Here is a 14,230-nt window from a genome sequence, read left to right as displayed (position 1 = left end):
TCTCCATCTCTCTCTCTACCTATCTATCTATCCATCCATCCATCCATCCATCTATCTACCTACCTATCCATCTCTCCATCTCTCTCTCTACCTATCTATCCATCCATCTATCCATCCATCCTTCTCTCTATGTATCCATCCATCCATCCATCTATCTATCTACCTACCTATCCATCTCTCCATCCATCCACCTATCCATCCATCTATCCATCCATCTATCCATCCATCTATCCATCCATCTATCCATCTACCTACCCATCCATGCTATTGCACTGATAACAACCTGTTATTAAAGCGTTGCCTGAAGCTCCCACACACAAAAGAGAGAGATGTCCTCAAAGCATTGAATGGATACTGATTGTATAAAACAGACTGTCAAAGGAACATTAATCCTGTCTTTGAATATATGTGTATCAAGCACTGATACGTCCATAATTAGATGACGTGGAACTTATGTGATATTCATTTTGGTATTCTAGGTTATTGTGGCGGAGGAACAAGTCCGAATCTACTTCAAAGTTTTAGAAACGTTCAAGCACCAAGCTCGTAAAGTAGACAACGGTATATCCCACTTTAGATCGACTGCAAGATTGTGTTTCATATTGCTTTTAAATACGTAAACAACCAAGGGCACCATATAGTTCAGCACACAGTAGGGAAGCTTGGAGACATCCAGCTAAGAGTCTGCCACTCAGATCGTGTACTGGAGTAAAAGTACAAGTACTCAGATCTTGTACTGGAGTAAAAGTAGAAGTACTCAGATCTTGTACTTGAGTAAAAGTACAAGTACTCAGATCTTGTACTGGAGTAAAAGTACAAGTAATCAGATCTTGTACTGGAGTAAAAGTAGAAGTACTCAGATCTTGTACTTGAGTAAAAGTAGAAGTACTCAGATCGTGTACTGGAGTAAAAGTACAAGTACTCAGATCGTGTACTGGAGTAAAAGTAGAAGTACTCAGATCTTGTACTGGAGTAAAAGTAGAAGTACTCAGATCTTGTACTTGAGTAAAAGTAGAAGTACTCAGATCTTGTACTTGAGTAAAAGTAGAAGTACTCAGATCTTGTACTTGAGTAAAAGTAGAAGTACTCAGAATCTTGTACTTGAGTAAAAGTAGAAGTACTCAGATCTTGTACTTGAGTAAAGTAAAAGTACTCAAAATCTTGTACTGGAGTAAAAGTAGAAAGTACTCAGATCTTGTACGTGAGTAAAAGTAGAAGTTACTTCAGATCTTGTACTTGAAGTAAAAGTAGAAGTGACTCAGATCTTGTACTTGAGTTGAAAAAGTAGAATTAACCTCAGATCTTGTACTGGAGTAAAAAGTAGAAGTACTCTCAGATCTTGGTACATTGAGTAAAAAGTAGAAGTACTCAGATCTTGTTAGCTATGGAGTATAAGTAGAAGTACTCAAGGATCTTGTTACTTGGAGTAAAAAGTACAGTAACTCATATCTTGTAGCTTGAGGTAAAAAGTAGAAGGTACTCAGATCCTTGTACTTGAGTAAAAGTAGAGATGTACTCGATCTTGTACTGGAGTAAAAGTAGAAGTACTCAGATCTTGTACTTGATTAAAAGTAGAAGTAACTCAGATCTTGTACTTGAGTAAAAGTAGAAGTACTCAGATCTTGTACTTGAGTAAAAGTAGAAGTACTCAGATCTTGCTTGAGTAAAAGTAGAAGTACTCAGATCTTGTACTTGAGTAAAAGTAGAAGTACTCAGATCTTGTACTTGAGTAAAAGTAGAAGTACTCAGATCTTGTACTTGAGTAAAAGTAGAAGTAGTACTCAGATCTTGTACTTGAGTAAAAGTAGAAGTACTCAGATCTTGTACTTGAGTAAAAGTAGAAGTACTCAGATCTTGTACTTGAGTAAAAGTAGAAGTACTCAGATCTTGTACTTGAGTAAAAGTAGAAGTACTCAGATCTTGTACTTGAGTAAAAGTAGAAGTACTCAGATCTTGTACTTGAGTAAAAGTAGAAGTACTCAGATCTTGTACTTGAGTAAAAGTAGAAGTACTCAGATCTTGTACTTGAGTAAAAGTAGAAGTACTCAGATCTTGTACTTGAGTAAAAAGTATAAGTACTCAGATCTTGTACTTGAGTAAAGTAGAAGTACTCAGATCTTGTTCTTGAGTCAAAGTAAGAAGTACTCAGATCTTGTACTTAGTAAAAGTAGAAGTACCAGAGTGTAGGAATACTCTGTTTCAGTAAAGTCCTGCATTCAAAATGTTCCTCAAGTGAAAGTAGAAAAGTATTCTCATCAAAATATAGTGAAAGACAGTAAAAGTAGTCGTTGTGCAGAATTGGTCATTTCAGAATAATTATATGATATGTTTTATATGATTGATCATGAAAGTGTTCTCAAAGCTGGTGAAGGTGCAATCTAGTTTGAAGTAACTTTGTATACTGCAGGGTAGCTGGTGGATTTACTCCAGGTGGAACTAAAGTCTGATTCAACACTTGGTTAGATTTCACATCATTCATCTAGATCTGTGAAGTAACTAAAGGTATTAATACATGTAGTGGAGGAAAAGTACACCATGTACCTCTGAACTGTAGTGGAGTAGAAGTACACACTAGCATCAAAGTCAAGTAAAGTACAAATATCTCAAAATTGTACTTAAGTACTTGAAGAAGTGTACTTCGTAACTTCCCACATCTGAAATCAGATATGACTTCAAGCCATGGGATCATTTCTTAGTATGTGATCCTCCAACTTGGCCTCAGGAAATCAAGGACTTCACAGTTTTGGCAACAAGTTTTGGAGAAATCAAATTGGAGGCTTAAAAAGAGACAGGGAGGTGCATCTTCATCATCTTCATCATCTAGCATGCAAGAAGTGTGAATAGAGGACAGTGAAGGAGACACTGAGGAGGACCAAACGCTGTCTCCTGGTCCTCATCTGAGTAACTCACTAAAGGTTATGTGCACCCCTGGTTGTAACGTCCTTTATTGTTGTAGGTCTTCTATTCGTGTCGCATTGTTGAAACAGCCTAGGACTTCAGATGTTCACTGCAGCTGCTATTCATAAGATCATAAAACCTGTGACTCTTGAATCTAAGAAACCGAGAAAAGCATCAGTCCTAGTTTCAGATTTGAGGGATCATCAATCTGCTGGTTGTTTGTTTTACATCAGGCATTAACCACAGACCTCTGTGACTTCATTAAGCATGAATTAAACCAGCCAGCTTTAATAACAAGCTCATATATTAACATGAGATTCATTTATATTTGATCTGTATTGACTTGCACTATTCTATCTGTTTTATTTGTGCCATGTCCGATATGTATATGCTGTATTGTTGGAGGAGCTTGTGACGGAAGTTTTTCATTGACATATCAACACTGTAGCTAATGTACAAATGGCAATAAAGCCTTGAATTGAAATAAACGCTCCTCATGTGCAAACTGCAGCTGTTAGCAGAGAGTTAGCAAACAAAGGGCACTGCTGCAACAATAACGTGACCAACAGGCTAGAAAATGCCGGTAAAACTCTTGTTCTTTCAGCCAATACTTAACCACATAGATTCTCTCTCACTTCACACCGTAAAACATCACACTGACTGGTTTACTGCAGCTGCACCTCCTCACACCCTCCAGCTACTTAGCATAAGAGCTAACTATTGCGAACATTAACATTAGCCTCTCCCGTCAAACATACGGCTTTATTATGCAAATCATTAACTCCACTTCACACATATAAGCATGAGAACATCATCACAGGTTAGAAAAGCAGTTTACACTGATACAAAGAGACGGGGAAAGGTGCAAAAGCTGCGCTAAACACACGTTAGCATCACATGCTAATCACACAGCTGGGCTAGCCGTTAATTAGCCGTTAGTTAGCCGTTGGAGCGAAACAACGCTGTTAAATCCGATTGAACTCCACTATAATCAGGGTGAAAGTGAGAGGAAAGAGACATCATGATAACTCACTCTTGTGTTTGTTTTCTCTCCTGTTAGCCTGTTAGCAGCAGCTCTCCTGTTAGCCTGTTAGCATCAGCATGAGGACAATGGAGCTGTGACGTCAGCCTGATGTTGTTGCCATGGGGACAGATATATGAGGAGGATGCACTGCAGAGGAATATATGATAAAAACTTACTTATTAAAATAACATACTGTACCTACATATTAAAGCCTACTTGCACAACACAACAGGACATATTTAACGGCACCTACGGTATGTGTCTGTCCCTTTAGTAGATATTAGAGAGTATTCTACATGGTTCTGTTATAGTGTACTCCTCTGACTATATGTCTTTTCTACGGAGAATTTGGATATTTTGTTTTTAATGTTTATTTTTATTGTATTTCATTCTATTATTAATGCAACATCCATCATCATCATCCTGGGAGTCATCCTGGACACCACCCTGTCTTTCCAGGCGCACATCAAATCTGTCACCAAATCTGCCTTCTACCACCTAAAAAACATTGCCAGAATCCGGCCTTCTCTCTCTGACTCTGTGGCAGAAAACCCTGGTACACGCCTTCATTACATCCCGTCTGGACTATTGCAATGGAGTCCTGTCCGGGGTTCCCAGCAAAACCCTGGATAGGCTCCAATACGTCCAGAACTCTGCCGCCAGGCTTCTCACCCACACCAAGCCATGGCACCATATCACCCCCACCCTCATCCACCTACACTGGCTGCCGGTCAAGTCCCGGATTCAGTACAAAACACTCATCCTCACGTACAAGTCCCTCCATTCCCTCGCCCCCCAGTACTTATCGGACCTCCTCCATCCCTACACCCCTTCTCGGAGTCTGCGGTCCTCAGACACGGGCCCTGCTCTCCATCCCCCGCTCTCGCCTCCGAACTGTTAGTGACAGGACGTTCAGTGTTGCGGCCCCCACCCTCTGGAATGCACTTCCTGCAGAGATCCGTAATGCTGCCTCCCTGGACATCTTCAAATCATCACTAAAAACACACCTGTTCACCCTGGCCTTCGGGCCCGAGCCCTTTTCTGGTCCCCCGGCTTCCTTTATTTATTTCTTTGGTTTGCCCGTTGATTGTCTGTTTGTCCACCATGGACAGCGACCTTGGGTCCCTTGAAAGGCGCTATATAAATATCATTTATTATTATTATTATTATCATAAATAAAGTATTGGTATTTTTCTAACTAAGAGTTAGGAGCATAATTAAAAACAAGTTATAAAGAAAAATAAATAGTTATATCACAAAACAATAAAACATTAACAGTGACTAAAATGACCCCAAACTAAAAGCCAAATTAAAAAGATACGTCTTCAATTTACTTTTATAAACGCTAATGGAGTTTGCTGAAGATCCAATCCATTACAGAAGAACAATTAAAAACACGTCTGCACTCTCAGTCTTTAAGAAAAGCCTAAAGACCCTCCTTTTCCGCACCGAGGTTTACTGACTGTCCTGGTTTTTTCTTTTAACCTTGTATTCTCTGTTTTTAAATTAAGCTCCGTGTTCTACGTCCTGCTTTCTAACAAATGTTTCGTAGATCATTTGTAACTCTCATTGAATTGTGAAGCACCTTGAGATGGTGTTGTGTTAAAGGGGACCTAGCATGCAAAATGCACTTTCTGATGTATTTTATACATCTACATGTGTCCCCGGTGTGTCGGGGAACTCACGCAGCGTCAGGAAATAAAACCCTCTCTCTTTTCCTCCGTACCCAAATCTCTAAAAACGGGGAACAACGGAGCTGATCCAGATTTGCGTCCGATATGACGTAATATCTGAAATGTGGACCCACGGCCCAATCAGAAACATTGCTATCAGAAACAATGCCCGACTGTTTTGGACGTAATGGTCGGTGTTTACATTAGCATCGCTATCACTCAGAGCTAACCTGTGCTGGAGAGCATGTGTGTGAAGAAGCAGGAAGTAAAAAGAAACTCACCTTGTGGTATAACCGGCAAGAGAGAAAGCCTTTGAGCTCCAGACTGTTTCAGAGAGAATCCTTGATGATCCATGATAAGGCGTTTCATCACGGCAGCATTTAGTTTAGACAGTAGCTGCCGGGTCCCGCATGAGCTCAGACCCCTCCTCTTTAAAGCTTTATCCCCAAATCAGCTCTTTAGAAACAGGAAGTGAAATAGAGGGATATGAGGCATGGCTAGAATGATCTGTTTGGTGTTTGGAGCAAAACACTTCATCGACATGTTTTTGATATTTGTTTATATATCTGAGACCTCTACCTTTAAAAGTGTGCAATACAAGATAACATGCATTATTATTATTATTATTATTATTATTAAATGAAATGTTGCACTGGCTTGTAATACTAGTTGAGCATAACGTTTTGATATTTGTATGTGTTTTATATGTTTCTAGTCATTGTGCTTTTTATCTTGTTTTTAATTAATGTTTTATTATTTTACTCGGATTGTGTTATTATGTGTTCCCTGTCCAGCACGTTGGTCCTCTGGTTGCTTTAAATGTGCTCTATAAATACGTACAGATTGAGATTGTGTTATTATGTGTTCCCTGCAGCACGTTGGTCCTCTGGTTGCTTTAAATGTGCTCTATAAATACGTACAGATTGAGATTGTGTTATTATGTGTTCCCTGCAGCACGTTGGTCCTCTGGTTGCTTTAAATGTGCTCTATAAATACATACAGATTGAGATTGTCACCTGCCTCAATGTTAAAAAGTGCTGCTTTGACTTCCAATGAAACTCTGTGTTAACTTGTAATCCAGTGAGTTGTATTCTGTTCATTCACACCTGGCCTCACTAACATTATCACCGGGACTCGTCCAACACCATCTGGATGCATCATGTAGGACACGATGAAAACACTGATAGTGATGATGAAGATGAAGATAGTGATGATGAATATGATGATGGTTATCCTCTGTGTTTTGATGCCCTGATGAAACCTCCTCTGTGCAGCACAAAGCGGGGCCATTTGTCTTCTGCAGGACCGTTGTCTTCGTCCCTTTTGCTTCCCGGCGCCATCCGTCTTCCCCTCATCGAGCATCAGGATCAATCCCCGCTCATTTATTTTAATCCTTTCTTTATTTTCTAAACTGGCAAAGTCAGTGGAGCACGATGGAAACAACGCTGGGGGTTTGAGAATGAGCCAACAGTACGATGCAACTGATTAACTCAAAAAGAACATTTGCAGAAAATTCCAACAACGCATATTAGGGATTTTTTCAGTCCTCAAGATTCTCTCTGAGCCAAAGAGTCCTCTCCTGCTGATGTTCAGGTGTATATCAGTATGTAGTGTCTCTACTTTAAAGAGTCCTCTCCTGCTGATGTTCAGGTGTATATCAGTATGTAGTGTCTCTACTTTAAAGAGTCCTCTCCTGCTGATGTTCAGGGTTATATCAGTATGTAGTGTCTCTACTTTAAAGAGTCCTCTCCTGCTGATGTTCAGGTGTATATCAGTATGTAGTGTCTCTACTTTAAAGAGTCCTCTCCTGCTGATGTTCAGGTGTGTATCAGTATGTAGTGTCTCTACTTTAAAGAGTCCTCTCCTGCTGATGTTCAGGTGTTATATCAGTATGTAGTGTCTCTACTTTAAAGAGTCCTCTCCTGCTGATGTTCAGGTGTATATCAGTATGTAGTGTCTCTACTTAAAGAGTCCTCTCCTGCTGATGTGTCAGGTGTATATCAGTATGTAGTGTCTCTACTTTAAAGAGTCCTCTCCTGCTGATGTTCAGGTGTATATCAGTATGTAGTGTCTCTACTTTAAAGAGTCCTCTCCTGCTGATGTTCAGGTGTATATCAGTATGTAGTGTCTCTACTATAAGAGTCCTCTCCTGCTGATGTTCAGGTGTATATCAGTATGTAGTGTCTCTACTTTAAAGAGTCCTCTCCTGCTGATGTTCAGGTGTATATCAGTATGTAGTGTCTCTACTTTAAAGAGTCCTCTCCTGCTGATGTTCAGGTGTATATCAGTATGTAGTGTCTCTACTTTAAAGAGTCCTCTCCTGCTGAGGTTCAGGTGTATATCAGTATGTAGTGTCTCTACTTTAAAGAGTCCTCTCCTGCTGATGTTCAGGTGGTATATCAGTATGTAGTTCTCTACTTTAAAGAGTCCCTCTCCTGCTGATGTTCAGGTGTATATCACTATGTAGTATCTCTACTTTAAAGAGTCCTCTCCTGCTGATGTTCAGGTGTATATCAGTATGTAGTGTCTCTACTTTAAAGAGTCCTCTCCTGCTGATGTTCAGGTGTATATCACTATGTAGTATCTCTACTTTAAAGAGTCCTCTCCTGCTGATGTTCAGGTATATATCAGTAGGTAGTGTCTCTACTTTAAAGAGTCCTCTCCTGCTGATGTTCAGGTGTATATCAGTATGTAGTGTCTCTACTTTAAAGAGTCCTCTCCTGCTGATGTTCAGGTGTATATCAGTATGTAGTGTCTCTACTTTAAAAAAGTCCTCTCCTGCTGATGTTCAGGTGTATATCAGTATGTAGTGTCTCTACTTTAAAGAGTCCTCTCCTGCTGATGTTCAGGTGTATATCAGTATATAGTGTCTCTACTTTAAAGAGTCCTCTCCTGCTGATGTTCAGGTGTATATCAGTATGTAGTGTCTCTACTTTAAAGAGTCCTCTCCTGCTGATGTTCAGGTGTATATCAGTATGTAGTGTCTCTACTTTAAAGAGTCCTCTCCTGCTGATGTTCAGGTGTATATCAGTATGTAGTGTCTCTACTTTAAAGAGTCTTCTCCTGCTGATGTTCAGGTATATATCAGTATGTAGTGTCTCTACTTTAAAGAGTCCTCTCCTGCTGATGTTCAGGTGTATATCAGTATGTAATGTCTCTACTTTAAAGAGTCCTCTCCTGCTGATGTTCAGGTGTGTATCAGTATGTAGTGTCTCTACTTTAAAGAGTCCTCTCCTGCTGATGTTCAGGTGTATATCAGTATGTAGTGTCTCTACTTTAAAGAGTCCTCTCCTGCTGATGTTCAGGTGTATATCAGTATGTAGTGTCTCTACTTTAAAGAGTCCTCTCCTGCTGATGTTCAGGTGTATATCAGTATGTAGTGTCTCTACTTTAAAGAGTCCTCTCCTGCTGATGTTCAGGTGTATATCAGTATGTAGTGTCTCTACTTTAAAGAGTCCTCTCCTGCTGATGTCCAGGTGTATATCAGTATGTAGTGTCTCTACTTTAAAGAGTCCTCTCCTGCTGATGTTCAGGTGTATATCAGTATGTAGTGTTTCTACTTTAAAGAGTCCTCTCCAGCTGATGTTCAGGTGTATATCAGTATGTAGTGTCTCTACTTTAAAGAGTCCTCTCCTGCTGATGTTCAGGTGTATATCAGTATGTAGTGTCTCTACTTTAAAGAGTCCTCTCCTGCTGATGTTCAGGTGTATATCAGTATGTAGTGTCTCTACTTTAAAGAGTCCTCTCCTGCTGATGTTCAGGTGTATTTCAGTATGTAGTGTCTCTACTTTAAAGAGTCCTCTTACTTACTGTATTGTGATTCAGAAGCACAAATGAAGTGCACAAACATCCCGTATACCAGCGTTACCCTCAGGCCATTTACTCCGAGGGCAGGATGAAATGTGGCGGGCGATAAAAACTCATGTTGGCGACTTTAGTGAAGAGTGATTTAAGGAGGAAGGGTTTTCTCCTCTGATATCAGTCAGCTCGATGAGCCGCAGGACAGAAGCAATTACACCAGAGTCGGAATAACACAGGAAATAAAAACATTACTATAAAGACGCTGTGTGACGTGTGAGGAGGAGTCATTGCATTGTGTTATTTATGAAGCGTGAGGTAAACACGTCTGTAAACACCTCCACCTCCAACGTCTTGCATTTAAATTGGAATATTTATCTGTACATATAGTGTAAATCACATGACTTCATTTATCTTCCATGAGTCTCTGCCTCTACAGTTAGTATTTGTGCAGAAAGTGAATTGTATTTCTGCTTGGCTGCTGACGCCTCGCTGTATAAATGTTAACGTGCAACCAATTACATCTGAGGCATGCAGGACAAATGATATTTAAAGAAGAGTCGTTTTCTGCTCTCACTGAGATAAATCTGAAGATGCAATTTAATGAAGATCAAAAGTGTTTTTGTGTTTGTCTTTTTTAAACGTTGGCTGTAAAACAGAGGCTCCGGGACTCCTAGATGAGGGATATACAAATTACCATTATTTCAAGTAACTGTACTTCATTGACTCTAAAATGTACTCAAAATTGGACTAGGACAATATTTATAACTCTCCTCTGAGTGTAGAAATAGGTCTGTGTAGCCTAGCCTAGCTTAAAACAAAAACAGCGCTGTCTTAATTTGCATACTTCTGTATTTTCTCTTGCTGTTTTGAGTGCCTAAGTGCATTTACGCTAATAAATATTGCTAAATGCACTATACGTATCCGCATGGTGCCTTTATAACGGTCAGAAAGTGTGTGAAAGAGTGTGTAACGTTGCACACACTCGAAGACCGCCATCTTGGCTACGTTGCATTAGCTCAACTGAACTCAGCACTTTACAAATAAAAGTAAAAAATGCTGCTGTTTTTTTCTGTAGTTGATAAAGAGATACTCTCGTCAAAAAGAAGCCAATGTTAATTGTAGTGGGTTAATAGAGCAGTGTGTGATGATTTAGTACAGCGAACAATAATGCTGTTAGCTAAAAAGCTAGCTAATGGGCTAATCGGCTAGCTAACAATAATAATAATCCATTTATAAGCGCACTTTTCATTCACGTGAACAAACTTTAAGTGCTACAGAGTAAAAAGGCTGAACAAAAGCAGTGACCTTTATGCCGGCATGGCAAAATGTGGGGGTTTTAAAAATCTAGTAAAAGGTTATTCTAAAAAGATGCGTTTTTGTTAACAAGCTGGATAACAGCAGCCATTTGCGTTTTGAGACAATGCTACGATTTATTATATGTACAGCACTTTGGCTCCACCAAACATCGTTTATAAATGTGCTATATAAATAAAACTTGATTTGATTTGATTTACGATATTCACACACTAAGTACACAGTACAATTACTCACGGTGTACAATAAGGCAGTGTGCTACTAAGGAAAGTATCCTAACTTAAGACAAAACATGCAACCCAGTCTCACGGCATTTCGTGTTATAGTCACGAAATTAATTTAATCTATTGATTCGTGTTCACCAACACCATTTCCCCCTTTTTTTCGTGTCACACAGAACGATTTTAAAAGCGATGTATTTCTATTGGTAGTATGTTTCGTGCCTGCACCGCGTCTTTTTGTCCGGTCGGGTCGTGGAAGACCAGAAGCTGTGTGGTTCATAAAAACATGTTCTTACTCAATATCTTTCCCCATGCCTTTTATTTTAAATTGTATAATGTCGGAGTCTTTTTGCCGTCCGCGAGGAAACGAAATGGCTCAGAGCCTCAGAATACTGACGTCTGTATTTTTTAAAATCTTTTTTTCCTTCTAATTTGTTATTATTTACATTGCTTTTAAAATCGTTCTCTGTGACACAAAAAAGTGTTGGTGAACACGAATCAATAGATTAATTTTGTGACTATAACACGAAATGCCAAGAGACTGGGTTGACATATGAGGCTTTTATTTACGTTTATATCTTAAATAATAACCCAAACTTTAACAAATGAGGTTTCTTCACAGACATCCATCAGAGCCCGAGATACGCAAATTGGAAGTCCTTCACCCCTTAAAGTCTTACATTTCAACATTATACTTCCCTCTATATCACTACAAACATGGGGAGCCACAGAGAGGGATGTGAAGAGGGGGAATTGGTAAGAGACGTTTGGGTCAATGGGTTCAACATCTTAAAAACATTATTTGTGACTCTTTTAGTCCTTCTGGAATAAAATGTATTTACTTAAAACCCATCACTTCAAATGTTTATCATATTTTTACAATACCCAATTTACTCTTAGCTTGCACACTTGACCCTAAATCTTTAAAAGATGCTATTTGCAGAAGAAGAGTCAGAGGATTTTCAAACAATACAGTACCCCCCCCCCCCCCCCACACACACACACACACACACACACACACACCATGTATACATCACTTCAGGGGACATTACATTGACTTACATGCATTTCCTGGAGACTTATCCTAACCTTAACCATAACCAACACATGCCTAACCCTAACCCTTAACCTAACCCTTACCCTTAACCTTACCCTTAACCTAACCCTTACCCTTAACCCTAACCAAGTCTTCACCCTAAAATTAATGATTCCCCTCATGGGGACCTCCAATGTGTCCCCATAAGGGAGGCGAGTCCCCACACGTGACTGTGTAGACAGATTTAGGTCCCCACAAGTATAGTAATGCTAGACCCAACACACACACACACACACACACACACACACACACACACACACACACACACACACACACACACACACACACACACACACACACACACACACACACACACACACACACCACACACACACACACACACACACACACACACACACACACACACACACACACACACACACACACACACACACACAGCAAGGTTAATAGATGTCATGGAGAGTGTGTTCATTAATCTGACACCTTTCCCGTGTATATATCTCATCGCTGCTCCGCCACTTTGAATCTCATGACGCCTCAGTCACGTTCACACAGATATCCTCAGAAAAATGCAGATGTCTGAGTTCCAATTCCCTTTCAAAGGCGACAAACGATTTATAAAAGTTGCAGCTCTCCCTGTGTGTGATGGATGGGCTGTCATCCTCCCACAGTGCATTGCTTCTTTCTCCTCACTGTGAGCGGCACGCTGTACCTTTTCTCTCTTATCGGAACTCCGCTGCTTTCGGCCGTCTCACGTAAACAACCAGTGAAATATCACGACTTTGAGAGGAGGAAAGTCAGGAGATAGAGCTCATAGGGGAGGAACTCATCTTTGCCAGAGAGGGAGGAAGTAGTCAGGTCTTTTGTTCAAGGAAAGCAGTAAAAAGACATTCAAAAACACAAAGAAATCCTGGCCATTAAAACGGGAGCATGCAGAAATCTGCATTTTATTAAGAAGAAGCTTCCTCAAGGGGTTTCCCTACACAGTGTGTAGTCATCAGGCATTTGTATTACTTACCTGTTCATGATCATGATGTTACATGAGGGTGTTTGAATGTTTTGAATTTCCTCTCTAAAGATATGGTTTGTAAAAAATATGGAAATCAGAAAATAAATACAAATCTGAAATGAGTCCCGTTGCGGGGAAATGTACAGTGGAAGAGCAAAGGTCACATCACACACAAACATTTAAATACAAATGAATTTAATTAAAGACACAAAAACATGTTAATAAAAACATTAAAACACTGCAGAAAACGCCCCTGAACACAGTGACATCACTATGAATAACTTGCACTCCTATTGGCTAGCACTCCAACACATACATGATAGGCTAAGGGGCGGGACATCTCTAAGCGGTTGACCAATCACAACAGAGCCGGCCAGCAAAGCAATCAGAGCAGACTGGGCTCTGGTTTCAGACAGAGGGTGAGCAGAGGGAGAGGTTGTATGTGATGTATTGCTGGCTGAAATAGCAGCAGCATAAAAAAGCAGAATGCAAAGAGTGTATATTGCGCAAGATTGTAATAGTCTGTATTTTGTGGTGGTTTGAAAACAAACTCATCAATCCAATAAGTGACATGAAAAAGATGGAACAAGCCTTTATTACATACTGAGATGTGTAAAGGAGAAGCTGGAGTCATTGGTGCAGCTGCTGAGTTACATGTGTGATTTGCAGCCGAGAAAACACTTTACGGAAACATTAGACTTGTAGAAATGTAGCTGATGTTCTCACATGTGTACCTACATAAGTGTGTGTGTGTGTGTGCGTGTGTGTGTGTGCGTGACCTGGTGGACATTGTCTCTGAATCTGTCCCTGCAGCAGCTTATCAGCTCTGTCCAGAGTCCCTCTCTCTCCAACACCTCCATCGCCTCAGAGGAAAATAAATTGCATCGGTGCAGTTAATAAGAATAAAACATATATTACAAACAGCACAGACCTTCCTGCTGGAGGAGGGGTGTGTGTGTGTGTGTGTGTGTGTGTGTGTGTGTGTGTGTGTGTGTGTGTGTGTGTGATGCTGATCTGACGGCAGTTGGACCTCATGATGAACATTTCTCTGGCTCCTGCCCTCCTCCACAAAACCAAACAAATATGTATGTCCTTTGCGTTATCCCGCCAGTGTCACGGGTGCATATTGAATTCCTGACAGCAGCGTGACGGTGTCTATGGAAGGTAATTACATATTGAATGTTCCTTTTCTTCATTCAGCTCCTGGAGGGGAAAATCCATCTGTTACGCCCA

The 14,230-nt window shown here is 40.2% G+C and overlaps 1 protein-coding gene across 2 annotated transcripts in view; it reads right to left on the bottom strand.

Annotated features, from left to right (window-relative positions):
- LOC117539946 (PHD finger protein 14-like) overlaps positions 1–4,044 on the bottom strand; it is a 29,605-nt gene extending 25,561 nt beyond the window's left edge. For both annotated transcript variants that reach the window (XM_034206315.1, XM_034206314.1), the window contains exon 1: positions 3,932–4,044. In XM_034206315.1, coding sequence (XP_034062206.1) covers position 3,932 — 1 coding nt within the window. In that variant the 5' untranslated portion in view covers positions 3,933–4,044. The remainder of the gene's footprint in view (positions 1–3,931) is intronic.
- Positions 4,045–14,230: the final 10,186 nt, after the last annotated feature.

Source organism: Gymnodraco acuticeps, unplaced genomic scaffold (genome assembly GCF_902827175.1).
Source record: "Gymnodraco acuticeps unplaced genomic scaffold, fGymAcu1.1, whole genome shotgun sequence".
Lineage (NCBI taxonomy): Eukaryota > Metazoa > Chordata > Actinopteri > Perciformes > Bathydraconidae > Gymnodraco > Gymnodraco acuticeps.
The sequence above is the reverse complement of the archived record's forward strand: the minus strand, read 5'-3'. Positions and strand labels throughout refer to the sequence as shown.